Genomic DNA, 27,814 nt, shown 5'->3' with positions numbered 1-27,814 from the left:
TAAGATATCTTTTGCCATACATGATAAGGATATTCCAAGTCACCTCGGAGTTCTATACCTTATAAAGGAACTTGGCCCTCGGCCTCATTCCTGTAGATGGTCTCCTCAGGGACTTGCTGTATCATTATAATATATGGCAAGGACGATTTATCCCATATGCACATTCACTCCGATGATGTTTATATAAATGTTGCTTTCCTGTCAGACAATCATGTTGATAGATATTCTAACATACGCCAACATTTTGGTGATTCCCTTGGATCATATTTGTATGCAAATAGGTGCAAGAAAAATGTGTTCTGGAGTCAGACTGACTGTCATTCTTGACTTGAAAAGTTACAGGTGACGTTAGAATGCCATTTTATAAGTAAACAACTTGTTGGTAGGTTCAATCCACAGATTCTGTTTTTCGGTTGGGCAGTGTGGAAATATGCGTTCAGAAGTGGAGGGCCTCAAGCAAAACGCAAAACTTATGCACGACTGCATACTTTTCATTGTTTAATATAAGTCTTGTCTATTGTTTATAGGTAGATGTTTTCGATCCTTTTTGCACTCTTTTTTGCATTGGGCAGTAGTATTTCTAGTTAAAGGCTTGGAAAGTATGAAGTGAATCATACGACTATCGCTGTAAATGTCCTACTCTGTTGTGTTTCATTGCTGTTTGCCAAAAGCAGGGAATGATTGATAGAAGGATGAGGACACGTAGTACTCCGAAATGTAGCAGCATGGCAGTTTCCACTATAAATGTAGTTTCCACAGAAGGGTTCCCTGCCGGAGATATTATTAGCAATAAGTAGCGAAAATAATAATGAATAATTGTATGTTTTCTAGTGAACTCCGAGGATTCGCGCTCGGTGGACCTGGGAGTCCGTCCTGATCATGAAGAGAAGGGATTCTACTCAGAGAATTTTCATTCTGCTTCTTGGATTTTCAGAGGGGATGACGGTAGCCCAGACAACAGTCCTAGATGCTTAAGCAAAAGGCCAAGGCCTGTGGCAAGTAAGTGGATACGTAATACAACATATGTTAACGATATGTTCTTATGAGGCTTCAATAACAGATATAATACATGAGATTCTGTAACCCCTGTATAAACCTCAGCCACTAATTTCTTTATATTCGGCCACTTGTGAGGCACCAAGTCACCATTGTAAAGGATTATAAAGAAAAGATATGAGAACTCGACTGTTATAAGGTTATTACAGTCGAGTTCCTATGTCACAATGACTGCTGCCAGAGCCAGCAGCCAGGTGAAAGGCAGGCACATGAGGTCATGGAACATAATTAAAGCAGCAGTATAAAGTAACAAATGTTGATTTTCTTTCTTCTGCTCTATTTTAATAGGTTACAATGACAAGCAGAGAGAATATGTTTTTTTTTTTGTCTCCTTAGATAGAGAAAAGCTAGAATCTTCCTGCATGCTTCTACAGTTCCTCAAAACTGCAGCTTTCTTTTCAACTGCCCTGTATTGAGATGTTGCAACAAATATCAAACATATTTTTAATTTGTTTAACTGTGCACTAGTGGATTTATTTTATTCTTTATGTTTGCAAACATGTTTGCTATTTTATATAAAAGAGCTATGTACCAAATTTTGAAGTGGTTTGTGGGAAAGGTGATGATGTGACTGCTAGCGCACCTCATCCTTAATAAGTAAACTTACAAGGGCACGTGCATAGGTCGATGAACCTTTTGATCCGCATAGAGTATCCTAGCTATGATGTGACCAATGCTTCTCATTAATCAATACACAAAATTCAATAACCATTGATCTAGTCATTAATCAACAATTAATAATCGTCACACCATGACCTTTCAGCCATGAATAATCACAACTCATTATACGTTTAGTAATTTTTATTTCTCTATTTGTTACAACACTAAGGCGGTCATTCTGACCGCGGCTGGCGGCGGTCGCCGCCCGCCATGCGGTTACCGCCGAATGACCGCCCCGCGGTCAAAAGACCGCAGTGGCCATTCCAACTTTCCTGCTGGGCCGGCGGGCGACCGCCAAAAGGCCGCCCGCCGGCCCAGCGGGAAAGCCCCTGCAACGAGGAAGCTGGCTCCGAATGGAGCCGGCGGAGTTGCAGGGGTGCGATGGGTGCAGTGGCACCCGTCGCGATTTTCACTGTCTGCTAAGCAGACAGTGAAAATCTGTATGGGGCCCTGTGAGGGGTCCCCTGCACTGCCCATGCCAGTGGCATGGGCAGTGCAGGGACCCCCAGGGGCCCCACTACACCCGTTCCCGCCATCCTGGTTCTGGCGGTGAAGACCGCCAGAAACAGGCTGGCGGGAAGGGGGTCGGAATCCCCGTGGCGGCGCTGCAAGCAGCGCCGCCATGGAGGATTCCATGGGCCAGAGGAAAACCGGCGGAAAAACAGGCGGGAAAACCGGCGGGAAACCGGCGGTTCCCATTTTCTGACCGCGGCTTTACCGCCGCGGTCAGAATAGCCCAGGAAGCACCGCCATCCTGTTGGCGGTGCTTCCGCTGCCCTCCTCCATGGCGGTCATGGACCGCCAGGGTCGGAATGACCCCCTAAGTCATGAGGATTATTTCAAAAACTTTATTCTATTCAAGCAATTCTTTCATTAATTCATTTGTAAACGCCAAAAGCATAACCTAATCAAAACTTGCATCAGAATATATTCTAGAGCATTAGCATAAGTTATCAACTGAATCAAAGGCAAATGTGTCAACATAAATAGCAGAAGTCAATCATTTGTCTCTGTAATTCTGTCAGTGTCACAGAGTAGGGAACCTCACTTAACCCAGATTAGCATCAGTTTATGAGACTTTGTGCGAAAACAGTTTAAAACATGAATTTGGAAAACATCTAGAAAAGAGAAACTAAACTAAACTATTAGATAGTGCAGTTGGTACCTAGAAAGAAAAGGCACAAAAGGTGATTCATGTCACATTGTCATATCTACCTATCCTCGGTAGGGATCAGCAACAAAGTCAGTCTTCATCTTCAGATCATCAGTCGATCAATATCACATCACGCTCTCAAAGAGTATGAGCCCAATGACAGAATCTCGAATCTTCTTCAATCTCGCATTCTCTCCAATAACATCTCTACTCTTTTCCCTCTGTCACGTTGTTATATCAAAGTCACCCAGACTATCCCCCAGTTCCTAATTGGTCAATTAATCATATGATTTTACTCTACCCAATTAATTTTGTAACTCAAATCTATGAATTCTAATATTACACAGTTCTCATGTTGTTGATTGGTTCAATGTAAAATGTCCTCATTATCCGGCTCGTCAGGTATCGAAAATGTTGCATCTTCTTCTCCAGTCAGTGTCTTCATCGTTCGCGTCCTGGGAAAGTACACTCCAAGAGCTTTACACGTTTAGTTGCTACATTTCCAGTTCCATCATCTCCTGTCCGTCGGTTCATGCAAAGGTTTCAGCTAGGAAAATTTTGTTAAACAATGAGCAGTTCACGGTTAGTTCAGCTTGTCAGCATCTTCATTGCACATTAAGGATTCAGCTTCTGCACGAGGCCTGGCAAAACTAGGCCAAGACTTTAGCCAAGTTAAGCCCTACAATTCAATGCAAAGCATTGAATATATCTCTTAATATGACATACTACTACAATAATCTAATACATTTTCAATATTTCACATGTGTTAGTTGCTCCTTAAATGTAATTCGTGAATTCTGGTGATCGTTCTCCGAAGTCACAATTTCAAACGTGCACATTTTTTATCTACCTTTATCATTTTACTTCGTATTTCATTATAACATTTAATTAATAATTTCTAATTAAAATATTTACATTAACATGACCGTGTACTTTATTGGATTGGCATCGTTCCTCTATATGGTTATGGAACTCCTCGGTATCCCTACAATGTATGACGGGGGCACTTTATCCCTTATATCATGGCAGGCAGGCGTGAGCGAATCCTCAAACAAGTGGCTTTCACTGAGAATATAGCGGGTACGGACTAAATATAAATAATGAAATAACAGATAGTTCTCCATTACTCAGGTGGAAACATTAAGAAGCAAATTTCTCGATAGTCAAGTAATGTGTCTAAGGAACTCAGAGTGATATTGACATCCCAATCTAGCATAGATCCTTTAAGGAAGAAAGAGTACAATTCAAGTTGTGTTTGGTACTCAGAAATAAAATAGCCTAAAATTCCACTGAGAGTCTCCTTACTGAATTATAACTGTTCAGCAGAAAACTGTGTATTACATGCAGGATGTAGTTTCAAATAGAGCTCGTTATTTTCTACATTGATTGGTAAAGTTACAACTAAATAGTGGAAATAATGACATATGGCATCACCGCAAAGAGAGACTCCAAAAAGTCTTCACACGGAGGCAAAAGGAATATTTCTGTCATCACTGCTTCCACCAAGCACTTATTTGAATGTTTTTTTTAAATAGGGTATAAGAATTGCAGCAACACAAAGTTAAATAAATAGATAATATTGTGTTTACATTATGGGACTGATTTAGATCCTGGTGAAGGGATTACTCTGTCACAAATGTGACCTTTATCCCATCTGCCGTATTACAATCTCCATAGGATATTATGGGATCGTAATACAGCAGACGGGATATCCATCATGTTAGTGACATAGTAATTCCCTCCGCCAGGATCTAAATCAGGCCCTATGTCCCCCTGATTTGGCACCTGGAAGTATTCATAAAGGGGCAGATGACCATTTACATTTAATTCTTCTTTGCCAAAATGAGTCGTACTCAGCACTTCCTGTATAGCTTGCATTGTACTGTAATTGTATTTATATAGCACTTAGAACACCTGATCAGATGCTGAAGTGCTTGGGGTGTAGGTAGCATACTGCTCTATAATTTGCACTTGCTTTGCACGGGTGTGGTTGTGTAACATGGCCATTGTGGGAAGTGGTCAATGCCATGTTTGATGAGCAGAGCTGGGCTTCTGTTGTGTTATTTGTAGGTTCCCCATAAAGAGTGACATTAAGTGCACTTTCTGGCACACCGGTCTATTTAAACGTAGCATGTAATTTGAATTGACACAAATAAACCCAAACACACTATAACATAAACAAGCAGAGCCAACACCCCGTGAACTGACACCCCTAGCTGATATTTAGCTCCTGCTCATGAAAAAGATAGAGGCAGACTTTACGAACACTTCAAAGTGTTTAAAAACATACTTTTCAAAGCAAGAGGTATTTAGGGCTAAAAAGGGACCCCTTTTTAATGTAAATAGCATCAAGGCAGTGTTCCATGGATGTGAAGCGGCCATACCTCAGCAAACAACTATAGCTTTTGACACAAAGCTTGATCTACTACGATATTCAGACCAAGCTTTCCATCGAAAATTACTTTGGGGGTCATTCTGACCCTGGCGGCCAACGACCGCGGAAGCACCGCCAACAGGCTGGCGGTGCTTCCATGGGCATTCTGACCGCGGCGGTACAGCCGCGGTCAGAAACGGGAAACCGGCGGTGTCCCGCCGGTTCCCCGCTGCCCCAGGGAATCCTCCACGGCAACGCTGCAAGCAGCGCCGCCATGGGGATTCCGACCCCCTTCCCGCCAACCTGGTTCTGGCGGTTTTCACCGCCAGAACCTGCACTGCAGGGGCCCCCTAACAGGGACCCACATAGATTTTCAGTGTCTGCGTGGCAGACACTGAAAATCGCGACGGGTGCAACTGCACCCGTCGCACCCCTTCCACTCCGCCGGCTCCATTCGGAGCCGGCATGCTCATGGAAGGGGGTTTCCTGCTGGGCGGGCGGGCGGCCTTCTGGCGGTCGCCCGCCAGCCCAGCGGCAAACTCAGAATGACCGCCGCGGTCATTTGACCGCGGTGCGGTCATTCGGCGGCTCCCGCTGGGCGTGCGGTTACCGCCGCCGGCAGGAGTCAGAATGACCCCCTTTGTCTTGAAGCAGGTGTTAATGTTGAGAAATCAGCTCCAGCTGCACCTGGCCTATGACAGCGCACAGCATGGGGTTGGGCACCTTCCACTGGCACCCAACCACCAACTGAGCACGGCTGACTTTGTCATGTAACAATATAAAGGGTGTCAATTTAAATGAGGCTGACCTATTGACTTTGGGTCAGAATAGCAAAATTTAAAACGTGGGCCTATTGGCTATGTGAAGAGGTTAGCATATTAACATATATAAAGCAGGCCTTTTATCTTTGTCAAAAACTCACCAATAATTATAAGCTAATGCACATTATATAAATTAACATTTTGCAATATTTATTACAAGTGATGCTTATATATATATATATATATATATATATATATATATATATATTGTTTTTGTAAAGATTTATTTTTAAAAAAAAATCAACATCTCTCTTTATTATTTCTTTTCAAAATTTTCAGACCAAAAAAAGCAAACATACCACCCACGGATATACCACCAGCCGTATTACGAGTCCATTAGATCCTATGGAACTCGTAATACGGCTGGTGGTATATCCGTCACTTTACCGTCACTTTTGGGACGGATTAACACCTCCTCCAAAGCTGTAATAACCCCCTTATTAATTTGAAAAAAAGCATTGTGCTCTGTATTTGGGAAGAAAGGATTGTTTAGCTCAAAGAGGTCTGTCCAAGGACATTAGCACTCACACCACACATAGGGGCTTATTTGCAAGCCCCTGTGGGGCAGTGCAGTACAGCAAGTGTCTTGCTGTGCTACCCTGCACCACTGGAAAAGGGCAGAAATGTGCCCTATCTACAAGGTATGGTGCATTTCTGTCCTCTCCCCCTGCGCTAGCACTAAAATTGGCTGCTTAGCGCTAATGCAGGCACCCTTGCACCATAGTGCAAGGGTGTCTGGGTAGCAGGGAACGATTGTTTATGTGCAGGAAGGAGCAAAACACCATTAATGATTGTTTATATGCATGAAAGTGACCCTCCCTGCACATAAACATTCAATAATGGTGATTTGTTACTTCTATGTGTGCTGCAGGATGCAACACATATAGAAGTAGCAAAGCGGCATTATTTAATGATTGTTTATATGAAGGAAGGGCCACTTTCCTGCACATAAAAGTCATTAATGGTGTTTTGCTCTTTCTGTGCGCTGCAGAATGCAGCACATACAGAAAACAAAAAAATGAGGAGAAATAAAAGTATTTCTCCTTGTTGCACCACTCTAATGCCATGCCTGGGGTGGCGTTAGTTTTTGGTGCTGCCTCAGGTTTTCGATTTCCCATAAATATAGGGAAGTATCTAAAGCAATGGGGGTTGCATGGAAACACCCACAGCAACACCCATTGCACGCCACTCTGCCACAGAAAACTGCATCGGGCCATAATTACAAGACAGCATTAAGCCACGTAAGGTGGCTTAGCGCCACCTTGTAAATGTAGAAAATGGCACAGAAAGTGATGTCCCAGTGGTGTTAGGGGTTTATAAATAAGCCCCACAGTCTGCTACTTATACTGGGCTCTGTTGGCCTTAGCTGAGCTCAGCCATTACATCCAAGTATACTCATTCCATATCTCATCTCCCGCTAATTACTATTAGGCTATGTATGGAGAAATATATACCAGATAATATAATTTTTCATATTGTATACATTGATCATGATTGTAATATTTATTATCATTGTTCAATCCGTTTATTTTACAAGATTGGTGTATAGCAAAGCATTTTTAGCTCAATCCTTATGGCTCTTTGTTTGTACTAACCTGAGATTTAAGCTAAAGGGAACTCACCAACAACGTAACCACCCTCTGGAGTCAGTGGACATTCTCTGATGGGCATTTTATCAGGTATGATAGAAGGGTGAGGTCATGGGATGCCTTCTAATTTTCTCAGCTCCACATAGCATGAAAATACACTTTAACTGACTGTGGAGTCAAAAGAAATTTAGTGGGTGGAACTCAATACCTTGGCACAAAATAGTCTGATTAAAAAAAAAAAAAACGTTTTAAAGCAGCTGCTTTTCCATGACCAATCTTTATACCATGGAATGTTTTCATTTTATTCCATTTTATAGAAAGATACTGTTTTGTCCAATTGAAAAGATATGAGTGTATCAGACCATGTTACAAACTGGTGACAAGCTCATTATTGTTTCATCCTGTAACTGAGTGTGTGTGTGTGTGGTGGGGGGCACTGTATTTTGCATACAAGTATTTTTCCTCTGCATTTGATCAGCAGGATTGCATGGGATCACTAGCAAAATTAAAGTGGTCACAAATCCTGTCTGTCCTGCTTTTTCAACGGCAGGTATAGTATACACAGAGACTGGGCCTAGTCAGAATTGTGTGTCAGCCCCCTTCTTTTTCAACAAATGTGTCGTACAGTACAGTAGGCAAGACAAAAGATACGTAGCTTGGGACTTGGCACGTTCCAGTATACTAGCTACCCTCTGGTCGTACTAGTTAATAAAGACGTAACATAAAATTGTGGGAGGGGCCAATAATCTACAGTTAGTAGACAAATTTGCCTCACCCAAGCTGACAATTGCTTACACAATATTATAAACCATTCTTTCAAGGCTGTAAAACTAGATTAGCATAAGCAAATATTCACACATATATTCTTACATCAGTAATACCGCACCCTTTTTGAAAGACATTTACCATTCATATCTAATACACATTTTCTGTAATTGCTTGATGCCATTTTCTAACAACTAAACAATTCTATTTTTTATCACCCTTTCAACTGTATTGCTATATTTACATATCCTATTTTGTAAGCCAATTAATTTTCATGTGCAGGTTAAAATTAATATATTCACAAGTACCAGTATATTAGTACCTCACTGTTTTAGGGTGGTTACATAAACAATGTTTTAATGCTTTGCAGTGGTACCAGTGAAAACTAGGGGCCAGGTGGCACAGGTGTAAATAGAATAAATGGTGGAAGTGTCTTTTTTTGTGGAATGTTAGGAAAATGAGGGACCATCGTGAAGATGGTAAGGGGAACTTTCAGGTGTGAAATTTTTGGGAGTAGCTGTTCCATGAGCTGCCAGCCAGCGTCTTTAAAGTCAGTAATGCATTTCAGTTTAAGGTCTGAGGTGAGGGGGTTGTATGCAAGTGCTAAATTTGTTTCACACAAATGTGAGTTTGTATTCATATTGGGATTTGATTTAGATCTGACTTTCACTTTTGTGTCCTGCAAAGGGTTTATGAGATTTTCAGTATGTTGGGTGCACTGCCGCAAGGGATAGTTGCTGGCCTTTTGTCCTCTTGTGCTTGTATCAAAGCTGTCTGCAGAGATATCATATGGCATGTCAGTGTGGTTACAGAATGATAGATATTGGTGGTAATCAGCATTGAGGCTGTAGCCATGGAAAGGAGTGTATTTGTAGAATGCCCACTTTAAAGTTGGTCTTGAGTGCTGGTTCTCGTGTCTTGGAGCCCGTTTTACTCTTTGGTTTGTGGGTGCGTGTGTCTATTCATATCTGTCCTTCCAGGCACTTTACTCCCAATGGCATTATATTCCACCAAGGTTTCTTTCATGAGTTTTACTGTTTCTGGGTATCGCAATGAATATGCGGTAATCATTGCATATGAGAACAAATAGTTGATCGAGATCTCAATCATCGCTCAAATCCATATCCTTCTGTACAGCCTATAGTCAAAATAGCTATGACATTTACAAACACTGGAAGGTTTTACATACTGACCAGACTTTATCTAAGATCTTACCCTCTACCCTCTAAACCTAAAATGATTCATAAGATGGGGAAAACAATCAGAGAGTTGGTATGTAAGAGTTATCTACCTCCGATTAAGGACAAGACTGAAACTTGGCTTCCAAATAAGACCTGCGGGTTTTACAACTGTGGACACTGTAACATGTGTACTAAAGAATTAAATAAAACAACAGAATTTAGTTTCAATGGGAGCAATAGTTACAAAATTAAGACTTTCATAAATTGTAATACCAAATATGTTGTTTATCTACTGGTATGTGAATGTGGAAAAATATATGTGGGCAGTACCATCAGGCCACTCAAGGAAAGGATACAGGAACATATGCGGTCATTACGGAATAATGATCTTACCTCACCATTATTACGCCACATGAGTCAGAAGCATTGCGCACTTGAAATCCCTGCATTTAAATATATGGGTATTAGTCACACTCCAGCACACCCTCCAGGAGGTGACAGATTGTTGGATCTTAGGAGAAACGAGGCCAGATGGATTATTAGATTGCAATCTATTAAAAAAGTATCAACATAGATTATGAAATGTACAACTTTTTATGATTATCAGAGTTTGTGTGGATATCAGGTTGAATAAACCATGATGTGTACTTAGATAAACATATGATAATATGACAATTGATATTGTATCTATTGAAAATACTTATCTAATTTAATAATATAATCGTCCTGTGTTATATATACCAGAAAATATGATTGGATAAGGTAAAATATATTTAAATATTTCAAAGGAAAACATAATTAAAAATCATTTAGTATTGGCAAACATTATGTTATGAGCTTTGTAAATTATTGTCCTAATTTCTATCCACATATTTTTATTATCACACTTGGGTGTTTTCCGAGATCTAAATACCAACAGAGGATGGCCTGACTGGATAAGGCTAATGGTTCATCTGTTCTATTTTTATTATCACACGGGGGTATTTTGAGATCTAAATAACAATGAAGGATGGCCTGACTGGGTAAGGCTAATGGTTCATCAGTTCTATTTTTACACATCTCTCCATCTTGATCTGAATTACCAATCATGTCTCTCATTTTAGGGGATAGTTAGTATATGTTGAATATGTAGAATTGTTATTGATAGTAGCCTTAAAAAGGAAGCTCGTATTGCTTACTAGCAATACCGATGTGACGAGGTAAAGTCATCACTTTAAAGTTATAGTACATTTCTGATCACTTACTTACACTGCATGAAATAGCCCTGAGTTCATGAAACCTTGTGAGGAATAATCTTAAACTGGTGTGATGAGCTTTAGACACAGATTTGTCTCTGAAGAAGAAACTGATCATTTTGCCACTATAAAATGGCTGCCGCGATATTTAGGGCAGTCTTCGGTCTGTCCGCCACACTTGACAATTAACAGATCGCTTGTTGGTTAGCTTTCTCATGATTTCGCTCATATTAATATGAAACCATGTGGGGAGTATTTCAATTTTTATGGGTTCACGAGCTTTAAATATTGAATCATTTCTGAAGTAAGAACTATTATTCCGTGTCATTACAAAATGGCCACCGCGGTATCAATGGGTACTGTACGGTCTGTTTGACACACCTGACAACCAACAGATCGCTCATTGGTCAGCGTCTACCTAAATCCGCTTGTGTTTAACGATCGGGTTTTGCTTATACACAACAAACTTCTCACGCAGAACTTGATCGGTTTTCATATATATATGGGATTTTTTTCAAATAAGTACTCAACATCTTGAAACTGAAAGGTAAAATTTATTTGACAAACTTTGACTATGATGCTATATGAGAGATATATGTATTTATACCAACTTATAAATGCGGTGTTCCTGCTTTTGAGCAATTTAATTACGCATACGAATAAATATATTACATATCCCTTTGGATTGTGGTAATATTCATTTCTACATCCATGGATTCTTATCTTCATTATGATCTACACTTTGTAGTATATTAAAACATAAAAGGGGTTTCCAATGCATTCCATGCGACAACTATATATATTTGAAGATATTGGCCCTCATTACAACATTGGCGGTAAAAGGCGCTGACCGCCGTGCAGAAGTCCGCCAATACACCGCCGCGGCCGCGGAATTCCGCCACAGCTATTATGACCCACATCTCGGAATCCGCCGAAATACAGACACCCACACAAGAGCGCCACACCAAAGGTCAGTGATAAACTGGAGAAAACAAAACCTCCACCGTCACGGCAACAGAAACACGCCCATGCTATCACGACATACGAATCCACGCGGCGGTCTTTCAACCGTGGTATTCCATTGGCGATACACACCGCCGCGCTCAAAATACACACACATCTACAAATCACCGCCACATTGGACATTTACAAATACACACACCTGATACACATACAAACACCACTCCCACACACCAAACACAATATAAAACACACACCCACATCACCCACAAACCCCTACGACAATAAATTAGAGACGCACAGCAACTGAGAACCCCACCACACAGAGGCACACAACACCATCATCCATACAACATTACACGCACAATATACCACACACCACTACACATCAACACACACATCAACACTTACACCACCCCACACATAACCCACACCACCTCATGTCACGCCAAAGACACCCCAGGTTTTCCGAGGAGGAGCTCAGGGTCATGGTGGAGGAAATCCTATGGGTAGAGCCACAGCTATTTGGCTCACAGGTGCAGCACACATCCATAGCCAGGAAGATGGAGCTATGGCAAAGAATCATGGACAGGGTCAACGCTGTGGGACAGCATCCAAGAAATCAGGAGGACATCAGGAAGAGGTGGAATGACCTACGGGTGAAGGTGCGTTCAGTGGTATCCAGGCACAACATTGCGGTACAACGTACTGGCGGCGGACCACCACCTCCTCCCCCACAACTAACAACATGGGAGGAGCAAGTCTTGACCATCATGCATCCAGAGGGCCTCAGAGGAGTCGGTGGAGGAATGGACACTGGTAAGTTAAATCTCAACTATTATATCCCCCACCCTACCTGCATGCTATCACACACCCCCACCCTCACTCCCTCCCCTATCACTACAACTCCTCACTAATGTACTCATAACACAAACCACCCATCCCAACACCAAGCCCCGCATGCAAAAACAAAGCATGGTCAGCCCTCACCAAAGCATGCTCACTGCACATACCCATAAAAAACCCCTAACCATCATCACACAAACCCACACACAGGAATGCTTGAACTGGGGTACACAAACACCCACCCATTGCACACCATTACTCACACAAATGCACTAATCATGCTCTTATATCCCTGCAGGACCACTACAGACCGTCCCCACACCGGAGGGTCCAGACATCTCCACTCCACCCACAGAAGAGGCCCACAGTGACGACAGCAGCTCTGCCCTACTGGACCCTGATGACCAGCCCGGACCATCGTGGGCCTCGGGACAGTCGGTTCCCCTTGCACAGGCACAGCCCAACACTGACCTTCCACCCTCTGGTAACACCAACACAGCACCCACCCAGCGGGCCCATACCTCCGTACCTAGGACACGTCAATCAGCGGTGTGTCCACCACTACAGGGAACCCAGGATAACCCACCACCCCAACAACAACAGAGACCTGGGGGCAGTGGTAGTGGGCACACGGTCCGGGACGGAGGCACAGGAACACAGGGGAACTGGGAGGGCTGCTGTGCGACAGGGGGCGGACAGGCCAAGGGAACCCACCCTCCACGAGGCCCTCTCCTCCATCATGGGAGCATACCACCACTCCCAGGAGACGATGGCCACGGTACTGGCCAAGTTTCAGGAGACCCAGCGCCTGCAGGACGAACTGTATTTGGGGTTCAGGGAGGAGCTCAGAACCATCAGCTCCGCCCTGGGCACCATCGTAGGGGTGCTGAAGGACATACAGAAGACCATGAGGGACAACGTGGCACTCCAAGGGGCCCCTGACACTAGCATGGACGATGAACTGCCCACCACCTCCGCCGGCGCTAGTGGACAGGACGCCCTGCCACAGGACCACCACACCAGCACCCCACCCCCTGCAGACGGACAACCACCCGCAAGCGGTCCCTGAGATCCAGGAACAGGACAGAGCAAGATGGCAAGAACCCCGCCAGGAAATGAGACCACCCTGATTGTCCACCCACTGTCTCACTTTGTTACCCTGTCCCGATTGGAACTGCCCCATCTCCACTTCCTATGCCCATATGGGCAGTGCACCTGTGTGACTAATGGACTAGACTCTGCCATGGACATTCATCCACCGTCCCCCATCACCATATCACCACCCCCCTCCATTTTTGAGCACTGAAATAAACACCCTTGAACCACAAACAATCTGGAGTCAGTCTGTGATTTGGTAAACATGTATAATCAATGACAGTGTCAACATGCTTTCCAATTTTATAGCCAACATACCTATGTCACACATCACAAGTCCTTGAAGGATGCAAGCAGATGACACACGTTGCTAACCACACCTGTGAAACCGTAATGGAAAGGTACAACTCAGTGACCAAATACTGCTATGAACTGACAGACAGGATAGAGGTAGAAGTGTGAAAGTGAATGTAATGGTAAAAAGAAAACTGTTCTCACCTGTGTGTCACTGGAAATATTGCCGTATTTCTGACTCCCTGTTGTCTATGTCTTCTTGCTCAGCGTCCTCCTCATCACTGTCCACAGGCTCCACAGGCTCCACAACTGCCACAACACCGCCATCTGGACCATCCTCCTGCAGAAAAGGCACCTGGCGTCGCAAAGCAAGATTGTGAAGCATCGAGCAGGCGATGATGATCTGGCACACCTTCTTTGGTGAGTAGAATAGGGAACCACCTGTCATATGCAGGCACCTGAACCTGGCCTTCAGGAGGCCGAAGGTGCGTTCGATCACCCTCCTAGTCCGCCCATGGGCCTCACTGTAGCATTCCTCTGCCCTGGTCCTGGGATTCCTCACTGGGGTCAATAGCCAGGACAGGTTGGGGTAACCAGAGTCCCCCAATAGCCACACCCGGTGCCTCTGGAGTTGACCCATCATATAAGGGATGCTGCTATTGTGCAGGATGTAGGCGTCATGCACTGATCCAGGGAACATAGCATTTACCTGCGATATGTACTGGTCTGCCAAACATACCATCTGTACATTCATGGAATGATAACTCTTCCTGTTCCTGTACACCTGTTCACTCCTGTGGGGGGGGGGACCAGAGCTACATGGGTGCCATCAATAGCACCTATAATGGTGGGGATATGTCCAAGGGCATAGAAGTCACCTTTCACTGTTGGCAAATCCTCCACCTGAGGGAAAACAATGTAGCTCCTTACGTGTTTCAGCAGGGCAGAAAACACTCTGGACAACACGTTGGAAAACATAGGCTGGGACATCCCTGATGCCATGGCCACTGTTGTCTGAAACGATCCACTTGCAAGGAAATGGAGCACTGACAGCACCTGCACTTGAGGGGGGATTCCTGTGGGATGGCGGATTGGTGACATCAGGTCTGGCTCCAACTGGGTACATAGTTCCTGGATAGTGGCACGGTCAAACCAGTAGGTGATGAGTAAATGTCGCTCCTCCATTGTCAACAGGTCCACCAGCGGTCGGTACACCAGAGGATTCCGCCATCTTCTCAAATGTCCAAGCTGACGGTGCCTAGGAAGGACAACAGCGACCACAGAGTCAACAAAATCCCAGGTATGTATCCACAGATACACAGAACACGACACCAAAGACAAAAATTCTTCCTGTATGTGTGTCGAGTGTAGGCCCAGGTATGTGTGACGCAGTTGCAAATTAAGCCATGTGGACCCCTGAAATGGCGGCTGCCTGACCTCTAAACTGGGACAGTGGGATGTGAGGTAACTGCGCTGGCGTTGTACACCGTCGCGGTAGGCGGTCGTAGACCGCGGCAAATGCTGCATTGGTTAACATTGGACCCTATGGGTCCCAGGAGCCAATGATGAAGTGCGCTGGCGGTGATGATACGCACCGCCGCGGACGTGACCGCCATTTTCTCTCTGTTCAATCACTTGATACCTGATCTTCGACAGGAGAGGACCTACACTGCAAGTGCTGCTGTGACCTCGGTCTGGAAGAGACAATGGCTGCTGCGTCCGGGGAAAGGGCCCCTGCCTTCACTGCTCAGGAGTTGGAGAAGCTCGTGGACGGGGTCCTTCCCCAGTACACGCTACTCTACGGTCCTCCAGACCGACAGGTAAGTACACAGGGAGCACGTTGTATGGGCTATGCCTGGGTGGACAAGGCTGGTTGTAAGAGGGAAGGGGGCAGAGTGCAGTGAACATGAAGGACTATGAATGCATGTGCCACATGGCAAGGGCAGGGATGGGGGCCACTCACTTCGACGGTGCTCTTGCTAATGACTTCTCTTCTTCCCCTGTGCATGTCATGTAGGTCAGCGCCCACCAGAAGAAGGACATTTGGCGTGCCATCGCCAAGGACGTCTGGACCCTGGGGGTCCACCAGAGACGGGGCACCCACTGCCGGAAAAGATGGGAGGACATTCACTGCTGGAGCAAGAAGACGGCGGAGGCTCAGCTGGGGATGGCCTCCCAATGTGGGAGGGGTGCCCGTCGCCCCATGACCCCTCTGATGTTCCGGATCCTGGCGATAGCCTACCCGGAGTTCGATGGGCGCTTGAGGGCATCACAGCAGACACAAGGGGGTGAGTACACAATCATTTTGGGGACTTTGCGTGCAGTTGAGGGGGCTGGGTGGGGGAGGAGGGCTGTGGGTTTCCCTAGGCCAGGGCGACTTCCATAGGCTAGGCCCCTCCGTAATGCAGGCCATGTGGCACTCCACCCCACCGCAGTAGAGTGCCAAGTACAGGTATACATGCCCCTGTGGCATCCATGTGTGCAGATGTCCACCATAGCCATGTAGGCCATATCCCAGGAATTGCATCTGTAGAGGCCAGGAGCACGGCGTAGTGCAGGGGGCTGCTGTGTCTGTATTGTCTGCCAACAGTAGCGATATGCCCTGTACTCAACCTGTCTTTCTTCTGTCCCCCCCCCTTTTTCTGCTCTCCCTGTTCTTTTGTGCATCAGCATCATCAGGCGGAGGTACAGTGGCACCGGAGCATGAGGGAGCTACATCCCACATGGCCATGGAGGGCCACACCACGGACTCAGAATGCACCAGTGGGACGGAGGGCGAGGGGAGCTTCACGTTGGGCACCGGATCACCAACCAGCGACACGGACTCGTCCGCCGATGGGAGCTCCCGTGTGGTGGCGGCACCATCTGTGCCCCACACTTCTACAGGTACAGCCACCACCTCCCCTACCAGCACCGCCCTCCCAGCAGCCCCTCAGCGTTCGCCCCTTGCCCGCTCACCCAGGAGGGTGGGCATCACCTTCGCCCCAGGCATCTCAGGCCCTGCCCCTGTCACCCCTGCTGCCCTCAGTGAGGAGGCCATTGACCTCCTCAGGTCACTCACTGTTTGGCAGTCTACCATTGTGAATGCCATCCAGGGTGTAGAAAGGGAGTTGCATCACGGTAATGCATTCCTGGAGGGCATTCATTCTGGTCAGGCTGCCCTTCATCGAACCCTGCAATCTTTGGCTTCAGCACTGATGGCAGCCATTGTCCCTGTGTCTAGCCTCCCCCCTCCAACTTCCTCCACCCAGACCCAGTCCCCTGTACCCCAGCCTATCCCAAGCACACCAACAGACAAGCATGCACACACCTCAACACACAAAAGTAGCTCAGGCAAACATAGGCACCACACATCCCACAGGCACTCACACAAGCATCAGACACATACAGACACAGCAACATCCACTGCCTCCACTGTGTCCCCCTCCTCATCGTCTCCCTCCTCCCTCCCAGTGTCGTCTACACTCTCACCTGCATGCACTACATCTACAGGCACTAGGACTCGCACCAGAACACCCAGCACCACACCCCGCTCACCTGCACTCACCACCCCCACTCTCATTTACACATCCCCTGTGTCCTCTCCCAGTGTGTCTGTGACGCCCCCTCCCAAAGTACACAAACGCAGGCACCCACACACCCAACATCCATCCACCTCACGACAGCCTCCAGTACCTGCACCTGCACCCAAAATACCTAAAGTGACACCTCCTCTTCCTCCACTCCCAGACCCCCTCCAGCGACCCATCCCAGTGTTCGTCATAAACTCTCCCTCAGCAGCGTTGACCTCTTTGACCCCATCCCCACCCCATACGTCCCGTAGTAGCACCTCAGCTAAAAAGACTCCAGTACCAGTGGTGCGTGTTACAGGTGTGTGGAGTGCACCGGCCACCAGGGCAGGCAGTGTGACACGGAGCCAAAGCACTGCCAGTCCACCCCCTGTAAAGCATCTCAAGTTGGAAAGTGGCCGACGGGACAGGGTGAAGACTCCGGGCGGCAAAACTGCTCCCAAGGGTCCCAGGGGGATTGCAGAGTCAGCTGTGACTCCTCCAAAGGTGGTGAAGGGCCAGAGGAAGTCTGCACAGTCTGGTGAGAGCAGCACGGCGGAGAAGGGTGCCATCCTCCCCGGCGGCCGGGACGCCACCGCCAGCACCGTCGTCACTGGTCAGGAGACCACCGCCAGGTCATTGCCCAGGAGGGCACGAGTATCGTCACTGGTCAGGAGACCACCGCCAGAGTCACTGCCCAGGAGGGCACGAGTATTGTCACTGGTCAGGAGACCACCGTCAGAGTCACTGCCCAGGAGGGCACGAGTATCGTCACTGGTCAGGAGACCACCGCCAGAGTCACTGCCCAGGAGGACACAAGTATCGTCACTGGTCAGGAGACCAGGGCACAAGTATCGTCACTGGTCAGGAGACCACCGCCAGAGTCAGTGCCCAGGAGGGCCCCGGCTGCCACAGCCCCGCTGGAAAATGAGGGACGTCATGCCACACACCAATGCACAGGTCAGAGCCCGCCATGGCAAAGCCCCGCTGAACAAGGGAATCACCGCCATGGTGAAGACCGCTGAACAGGCACAGCACCACTGAACAGGGCAGTGAACCGCTGAACAGATCAGAGCCCGCCATGGCAAAGCCCCGCTGAACAAGGGAATCACCGCCATGGTGAAGACCGCTGAACAGGGCACAGCACCGCTGAACAGGGCAGTGAACCGCTGAACAGATCAGAGCCCGCCATGGCAAAGCCCCGCTGAACAAGGGAATCACCGCCATGGTGAAGACCACTAAACAGGGCACAGCACCGCTGAACAGGGCAGAGAACCGCTGAACAGATCAGAGCCCGCCATGGCAAAGCTCTGCTGAAGAAGGGAATCACCGCCATGGTGAAGACCGCTGAACAGGGCACAGCACCGCTGAACAGGGCAGAGAATCGCTGAACAGATCAGAGCCTGCCATGGCAAAGCCCCGCTGAACAAGGGAATCACCGCCATGGTGAAGACCGCTGAACAGGGCACAGCACCGCTGAACAGGGCAGAGAACCGCTGAACAGATCAGGGACCGCCATGGCAAAGCACAGCTGAACAAGGAAACACCGCCACATCAAGCATAGTTATCCCATGTACAGCTGGGACTGGGACGGTACAGGAACCGTCACGGGGAACTAAATGTAGTGTGGGCACCATTCCCCCTCCAGAACCAGTGGAGACTGTTATCCACTTGAGAGACTGTGGCTTTGCACTCCCCAGGATTGTTCAGTGGGCAAACCACCCACTGTAGAGACTTGAGAGACTGTGGCTTTGCACTCCCCAGGATTGTTCAGTGGACAACCCACCCACTGTAGAGACTTGAGAGACTGTGACTTTGCACTCCCCAGGATGGTACAGTGGGCAAACCACTCACTGTAGAGACTTGAGAGACTGTGGCTTTGCACTCCCCAGGATTGTTCAGTGGGCAACCCACCCACTGTAGAGACTTGAGAGACTGTGGCTTTGCACTCCCCAGGATGGTACAGTGGGCAAACCACCCACTGTAGAGACTTGAGAGACTGTGGCTTTGCACTCTCAAGATGGTACAGTGGGCAAACCACCCACTGTAGAGACTTTAGAGACTGTGGATTTGCACTCCCCAGGATTGTTCAGTGGGCAACCCACCCACTGTAGAGACTTGAGAGACTGTGACTTTGCACTCCCCAGGATGGTACAGTGGGCAAACCACCCACTGTAGAGACTTGAGAGACTGTGGCTTTGCACTCCCTAGGATTGTTCAGTGGGCAACCCACCCACTGTAGAGACTTGAGAGACTGTGACTTAGCACTCCCCAGGATACATCAATGGGCATGGAGCCCCGTCGTGGATCTGGTGTGGTGCTGTAATCCGGCTGAGGTGCCCCCCCCTTCCCTTCCCCCCTGAGGTGCCTGTTGTATTTCTATCTCATGCCCCAGCAGTGTTCTCTCCGTTTGTGGACAGGTATCTCTTGTGGGCCTCGCCCATGCATTTTTGGACCAGTGGTGCACGGACATTGATATGTGCATACCTGCACTGCTTCTCGTAATGTATATACTTTTGAATTTGTATATATATATATCTGTATATATTTGGTAACTGTATTTTGATACATTACAATTTATCGACTGATTTCCTTTGGTCTTTGCATTCTTCCGGGGGGTTGGGGAGTGGGTTGTTACTGTGATGTTTTGACATGCATAGCTGTGTGTGTTATACTGTGCAAGGGTGGGGGTGGGGGTGTTTCGTGTGTGTCCCCCTGACTTTTGCCTCCCCCCTCCCCTATGTCGTAGGTGCAGTACTCACCGTTGTCTTCGCCGCCGCCGTTGCTGGTGTTCATAAATGAGCAGGAAGACAAGGGCAGGTAGGATTTGTAATTCCGGCTCCATGGTGTCCTCCTTCCTCATGGAGTGTGTAGAAGGTGAGCGTTTTCCCATTGCAAAAGCTGTTTCCGCCGTGTTTTTATCCACGGTGAATCCGCCCCGGAAAAGGTGGCGGATTGGCTGGTTGTGATACTGTGGGCGGTACATTGTCTTCCACCTGTCTGTTGGCGGTGACCGCCGCGCTGCTTGTCTGTACCACCGTGGCGGTCGGAGTGTTAAAGTGGCTGTCTATGCTGGCGGTTTCCGCCACGGTCATGATTCCCTTTTTTTGTCCGCCGGTCTGTTTGCGGTATTACCGCAGCTTTAAAAACGTCCGCCAGGGTTATAATGACCTCTATTATGTTTCACTAATTATGTAATTTGGTTATGTGATATACTAAGGCGGTCATTCCAACCTCGGTGGTAAAAGGTGCTTACCGCCAGACAGAAGACCGCAATAACACCGCCGCGGTAAACCGCCACGGTCATTCTGACCCACAACAGGCAAACCGCCAAAATACCGACATCCACAAAAGTCCGCCACACCAAAGGTCAGCGATAAACTGGCAATGACCAAACCTCCACTGTCACGCCAACAGAAATACGCCCATGCCATTACGACCCACGAATCCACGCGGCGGTCTTTCAACCGCGGTATTCTATTGGCGGTACACACCGCCGCGGTCGAAATACACATACTCGTACAAAACACTACCACATTGGACTATTCTAAATACACACACCTGATACACATACACACACCACTCCCACACACCCAATACAATATAAAACACACACCCACATCACCCACAAACCCCTATGACCAGAAATTCTGAGAGAAGGCGAGAGAGAGACAGCACAGTCAACTACCAAGCATCCACAGGCACACAATACCAATACCCACAGAACTTCCACGCACCTCACACAACACACCACTAAATAGCACCCCACCTATCACTACACACTCCACCCCACACATCATCCATACCACCCCATGGCACCTCAAAGACACCCCAGGTTCTCAGATGCTGAACTCAGGGTCATGGTGGAGGAAATCGTACGAGTAGAGCCCCAGCTGTTTGGGACACAGGTGCAGCACACCACCATTGCCAGGAAGATGGAGCTATGGAGCAGAATAGTCGACAGGGTCAACGCTGTGGGACAGCACCCAAGAAATAGGGACGACATCAGGAAGCGGTGGAACGACCTACGGGGGAAGGTGCGTTCCATGGTATCAAGGCATAACATCGCGGTACAGCGGACTGGCGGCGGACCCCCACCTCCTCCCCCAGATTTTACAACATGGGAGGAGCAAGTCTTGAACATCCTGCATCCTGAGGGCCTCGCAGGAGTCGGTGGAGGAATGGACTCTGGTAAGTCTCATCTTCACTACTTCATACTCCCCCCACCCCACCTGCATGCCAACTCATACCCCCACCCTCACCCTTACCCCCATCACAACTACCCCTTGCAAATGTCTCACCATCACAACCCACCCATCCCAAAACTTAGTCCTGCATGCGGCCCCAAAGCATGGACACCCATCACCAAAGCATGCCCAATGCACATACCCATCACCCCCCCCCCAAAACACCATCACAACAGCCCCCACAAAGGAATGCCAGCACTGGGGTACAAGGGCACCCACCCATTGCCCGTCATTGGCACACACAGAAGCAATAACCATACTTTTATACCCCTGCAGGACCCGAACGCCAGGTCACCGCGCAGGAGGGTCCACAAATGTCCCCTCCACCCCCAGAAGAGGCCCACAGTGATGACAGCAGCTCTGTCTCCCTGGATCTAGATGACCAGCCCGGTCCATGGGGGACCTCGGGACAGTCGGTTCCCCTCAGACAGGCACAGGCCACAGCAGACCTTCCCCCCTCTGGGAACACCAGCACAGCACCCACCCAGCGGGCCCATACCTCTGTCCTCAGGACACGTCAATCAGCGGTGTGTCTACCACTACAGGGAACCCAGGCTAACCCACCACCCCAACAACAACAGGGACCTCGGGGCAGTGGTAGTGGGCACACGGTCCAGGGGACGGAGGCCCAAGGAAACAGGGGAACTGGGAGGGCAGCTGTGCGACAGGGGGGGGACACGCCAAGGGAACCCACACTCCACGAGGCCCTCTCCTCCATCATGGGAGCATACCACCGCTCCCAGGAGACGATGGTGACGGTCCTGGCCAGATTTCAGGAAATCCAGCTTCTGCAGGAGCAACAGTATATGGGGTTCAGGGAGGAACTGAGAAACATCAGTACCGCCTTGGGTACCATCGTAGTGGCCCTGAATGAGTTAATCCCCACATTGCGTACCACTGTGGTACCTCAAAGGGGCCCTGACACTAGCATGGACCAAGAACTGGCTACCACCTCCGCCGGCGCTAGTGGACAGGAGGCCCCGACAGAAGACCAACAGGCCACCAGAACCCCACCCCCTGCAGAAGGAGAACCACCCCGCAAGCGGGCCCTGAGATCCAGGAAGAAGACAGAGTAACATGTCAAGTCCCCCGCCAGCAAAGGATACCGCCCTGATTGTCATCCCACTGTCCCACATTGTCACCCTGTCCAACCTTAAACTGCCCCTGCTCCACTTCCCACAGGCTTTTGGACAATGCACCTGTGAACCTGATAGTCCGGACTCTGCCATGGACAATCCTCCACCATCACCCCTCACCGATTTGCAACCACCCATCCAAATTAGAGCACTTAAATAAACACACTTATTGCACATAAACAATCTGTGATTTTAACAAATGTATTAGACATGACAGTGCCAAAATTGTTATTCACATTGTGATGCCAACAAACCGCTGTCACACAGCTGTAGTCCATGGGGAAACAAAGCAGATGTCACGCAGTGGGGCCCACAGCTCTGAAAACGGAAGGGAAAGTCACAACACAGTTACCATACACTGAGGGAAAAAGTCAGACAGTAGAGAAGTAGGAGTCTTTAAGTAAATGTAATATGCCGGTGTGTACTCTTACCTGTGTGTCACTGAAAATATTGCTCTATTACTGTGTTCCTGTTGTCTATGTCGTCCTCTCCGGCTTCCTCTTCTTCACTCTCCACAGGCTCCACAGCTGCTACAACACCACCATCTGGACCATCCTCCTGCAGAAAAGGCACCTGGCGGCGCAAAGCCAGGTTGTGAAGCATACAGCAGGCCACGATGATCTGGCACACCTTCTTTGGTGAGTACATTAGGGATCCACCTGTCATATGGAGGCACCTGAACCTGGCCTTCAGGAGGCCAAAGGTGCGTTCGATCACCCTCCTAGTCCGCCCATGGGCCTCATTGTAGCGTTCCTCTGCCCTGGTCCGGGGATTCCTCACTGGGGTCAGTAGCCAGGACAGGATGGGGTAACCAGAGTCCCCTAATAGCCACACCCGGTGCCTCTGGAGTTGACCCATCACATACGGGATGCTGCTATTCCGCAGGATGTAGGCGTCATGCACTGAGCCAGGGAACTTGGCATTAACATGGGAGATGTACTGGTCTGCCAAACAGACCTTCTGTACATTCATCGAATGGTAACTTTTCCTGTTCCTGTACACCTGATCACTCCTGCTCGGGTGTACCAAAGCCACATGTGTCCCATCAATGGCACCTATGATGTTGGGGATATGTCCAAGGGCATAGAAATCACCCTTCACTGTAGGCAAATCTCCCACCTCAGGGAAAATGATGTAGCTCCTCATGTGTTTCAGCAGGGCAGACAACACTCTGGACAACACCTTGGAAAACATAGGTTGAGACATCCCTGATGATATGGCCCCTGTTATTTGAAATGACCCACTTGCTAAGAAATGGAGTACTGACAGCACCTGCACTAGAGGGGGGATCCCTGTGGGTTGGCGGATGGGTGACATCAGGTCTGCCTCCAGCTGGGCACACAGTTCCTGTATAGTGGCTCGGTCAAGCCTGTATGTCAGTATGACATGTCTTTCCTCCATTGTCGACAGGTCCACCAGCGGTCTGTACACAGGAAGATTCCTCCATCTCCTCGCATTGCCCAGCGGACGGTGCCTAGGAAAGACAACAGCGAGCACAGAGTCAATCAACCCACAGGTACGTTGCCACAGCTTGCACACAACACGATTCACTATGCATTGAATGGTTTGTATGAGTGTTGAGGAAAGGCCTAGGTATGTGTGACGCAGTAGAAATTAAGCCATGTGGGCCCTTGAAATGGCGGCTGCCTGACCTGTGAAGTGTGACAATGGGATGTGAGGTCAATGCGCTGGCGTGGCACACCGTGGCGGTAGGCGGTCGAAGACCGCGGCGCAAAGCCTCATTGGTTAACATAGAATCCTATGGGTTTCACGAGCCAATGACGATGTGCGCCGGCGGTCGCGGTATGCACCGCCGCGGTACGCACCGCCGCGGGCGTGACCGCCATTTTCTATCTACTTAATCACTTGATACCTGATCTTCCACAGGAGAGGACCTACACTGCAAGTGCTGCTGTGACCTCGGTCTGGAAGAGACAATGGCTGCTGCGACTGGGGAAAGGGCCCCTGCCTTCACTTCTGAAGAATTGGAGAAACTCGTGGATGGGGTCCTCCCCCAGTATGCGCTACTCTACGGTCCTCCAGACCAACAGGTAAGTACACTGGGACCATGCTTTGTGGGCAATGCCTGGGTTGAGTCGGGTGGATGAAAGATGGTGGGGAGGGGAGCGATTGAGGCATGCATCAGACGACAGATGAGAGCATTGGCCATATGGCAAGGGTGGGGATGGGGGGCCACTCACATCAAGCATGCAGAAGGTGATGATTTTTTTTCTCCCCCTGTACATGTCACATAGGTCAGCGCCCACCAGAAAATCGCTATTTGGCGTGCCATCGGCAAGGACGTCCACAACAGACGGGGCACCCACTGCCGGAAGAGGTGGGAGGACATCCGACGCGGGAGCAGGAAAACGGCGGAGGCTCTGCTGGGGATGGCCTCCCAACGTAGGAGGGGTGCCAGTCGTCAATTGACCCCCCTGATGTCCCGGATCCTGGCGGTGGCCTACCCCGATTTGGATGGGCGCGTGAGGACATCACAGCAGACACAAGGGGGTGAGTACGCTCTTATTCTGGTGACTTTGCACGCAGTGGAGGTGTCTGGTGGGGGAGGTGGGCTGTGGGTATCTGTGTGCCCCCGCCCCCCACCTCTGTAGGGTGCCAAGTACAGCTATTCATGGCCCTGTGTCATCTATGTGTGCAGTTGTCATCCATAGGCTTGTAGGCCATGTCCCACTGATTGAGTAGTGGACCCCAAGTGCGCAGCGTAGTGCAGGGGGCTTCTGTGTCTGTCCTCTCCGCCAACGGTAGCGGTAATCCATGCACTCAACATGTCTTTCTTTCTCCCCCTCCCCTTTTTTGTGGTCTTCCTGTTCATGTGTGCATTAGCATCATCAGGCGGAGGAGAAGTGGCATCGGAGCACGAGGGAGCTGCATCCCACATGGCCCTGGAGGGCCATGCAACGGACTCTGAGTACACCAGTGGGACGGAGGGCGAGGGGAGCTCCACAACGGGGACTCGTGCTGATGTCAGTGGCAGCGACTCGTCCTCTGAAGGGAGCTCCATTGTGGTGGCGGCAACATCCGTGCCCCCCGCAACAACAGGTACAGCCGTCACCCAGCGCACCAGCACCGCCCTCCCAGCAGCCCCTCAGCGTTTGCCCCGTGCCCGCTCACCCAGGAAGGGGGGCATCTCCTTCGCCCCAGGCACCTCGGGCCCTGCCCCTGTCACCCCTGCTGCCCTCAGTGAGGAGGTCATGGACCTCCTGAGGACCATCATTGTTGGGCAGTCTACCCTTTTGAATGACATCCAGGGTGTAGAAAGGGAGGTGCACCGGAGTAATGCATACCTGGAGGGCATTCATTCGGGTCAGGCTGCCCATCAGCGATCGTTCAACGCTCTGGCCTCAGCACTGACGGCAGCTATTGTCCCTGTCTCTAGCCTCCCCCCTCCAACTTCCTCCACCCAGACCCAATCCCCTGTACCTCTGCCTATCCCAGACACACCTACAGACCAGCCTGCACACACCTCAACACCCAAGGGAAGCTCATCCAGACATAAGCACCACACTTCACACAAGCATTCACACAAGCAACATCCACATGCAGACACACCAACACCCACTGCCTCCACTGTGTCCCCCTCCTCCTCGTCTCCCTCCTCCCTCCCTGTGACGTCTCCACTCACACTTGCATGCACAACATCTTCAGCCACTACGTCCATCACCAGCACACCCACCAGAACACTCCGCACATGTGCAGTCACCAACCCCACTACCATTTACACGTCCCCTGTGTCCTTTCCCAGTGTGTCTGTCACCCCCTCTTCCAAACCACACAAACGCAGGCAGCCACCCACCCAATAGCCATCCACCTCACGACAGCCTCCAGCCCAAGCACCTGCACCCAAAGACACCAGACTTCACACTCCTACAACCACATCCTCTTCCTCTTCCTCCACTCCCATACCCACTACACCTAGCCGTCCCTCTCTTTCCAAATTGATTTTCCTTTCCAAACTTGACCTCTTTCCAACAACTCCCCCACCCCGTCCATCGAATAAGACTGCAATCAGCACCTCAGCCACCACCAAACCAGGACCTATCAGGACTGTTGTCCAAGGACTGTGGAGTCCCCCACCCTCAAGGGCAACTAGTTCTGGTAGGAGCCAAGGCACGGCCAGCCCACCCCTGGAAAAACACCCAAAGATCACCAGTGCCCGGCGCGAGAGGCCAAGGACACCAGGGACCAAAATCCCTACCCTGGCTCAGCCTGGAAGTGGGGTGCCACCTGGCACACCGCCAAAGGTGGGAAAGGGCCACAGACAACCAGGGAAGGGTGGGAAGGGCAGCACGCCCGACAAGTCCGGCAGCAGGCCAGCTGCCCATGAGGGCCCCACCAGCCCCATCCCAGGTGTGCAGGAGGGCCCCGCCAGCCACAGCCCAGCTGCCCAGGAGGGCCCCGCCAGCCACAGCCCAGCTGCCCAGGAGGGCCCCGCCAGCCACAGCCCAGCTGGGCAATGAAGGAGCGCCAGCCACAGCCCAGCTGGGCAATGAAGGAGCGCCAACTCAAGCACCGCTGAACAGGGCAAGGACCGCTGAACAGGGCAAGGACCGCCAAGGCAAGCACCGCTGAACAGGGCAAGGACCGCTGAACAGGGCAAGGACCGACAAGGCAAGCACAGCTGAACAGGGCTGGGACCGCCAAGGCAAGCACTGCTGAACAGGGCAAGGACCGCTGAACAGGGCAAGGACCGCCAAGGCAAGCACCGCTGAACAGGGCAAGCACCGCTGAACAGGGCAAGGACCGCCAACTCAAGCACCGCTGAACTGGGCAAGCACCGCTGAACAGGGCAAGGACCGCCAACTCAAGCACCGCTGAACAGGGCAAGCACCGCTG

General features: G+C 49.4%; 1 protein-coding gene across 1 annotated transcript in view; it reads left to right on the top strand.

The window, feature by feature from the left end:
* Positions 1 to 27,814, top strand: part of LOC138285815 (uncharacterized) — a 569,249-nt gene that overhangs the window by 170,288 nt on the left and 371,147 nt on the right. Inside the window, exon 5 of the mRNA XM_069226216.1 lies at positions 832 to 999. Coding sequence (XP_069082317.1) covers positions 832 to 999 — 168 coding nt within the window. The remainder of the gene's footprint in view (positions 1 to 831; positions 1,000 to 27,814) is intronic.

This window comes from Pleurodeles waltl, chromosome 1_1 (assembly GCF_031143425.1).
Source record: "Pleurodeles waltl isolate 20211129_DDA chromosome 1_1, aPleWal1.hap1.20221129, whole genome shotgun sequence".
NCBI lineage: Eukaryota > Metazoa > Chordata > Amphibia > Caudata > Salamandridae > Pleurodeles > Pleurodeles waltl.
Note: the sequence above shows the minus strand (reverse complement) of the source record. Positions and strands in the feature narration are given on the sequence as shown.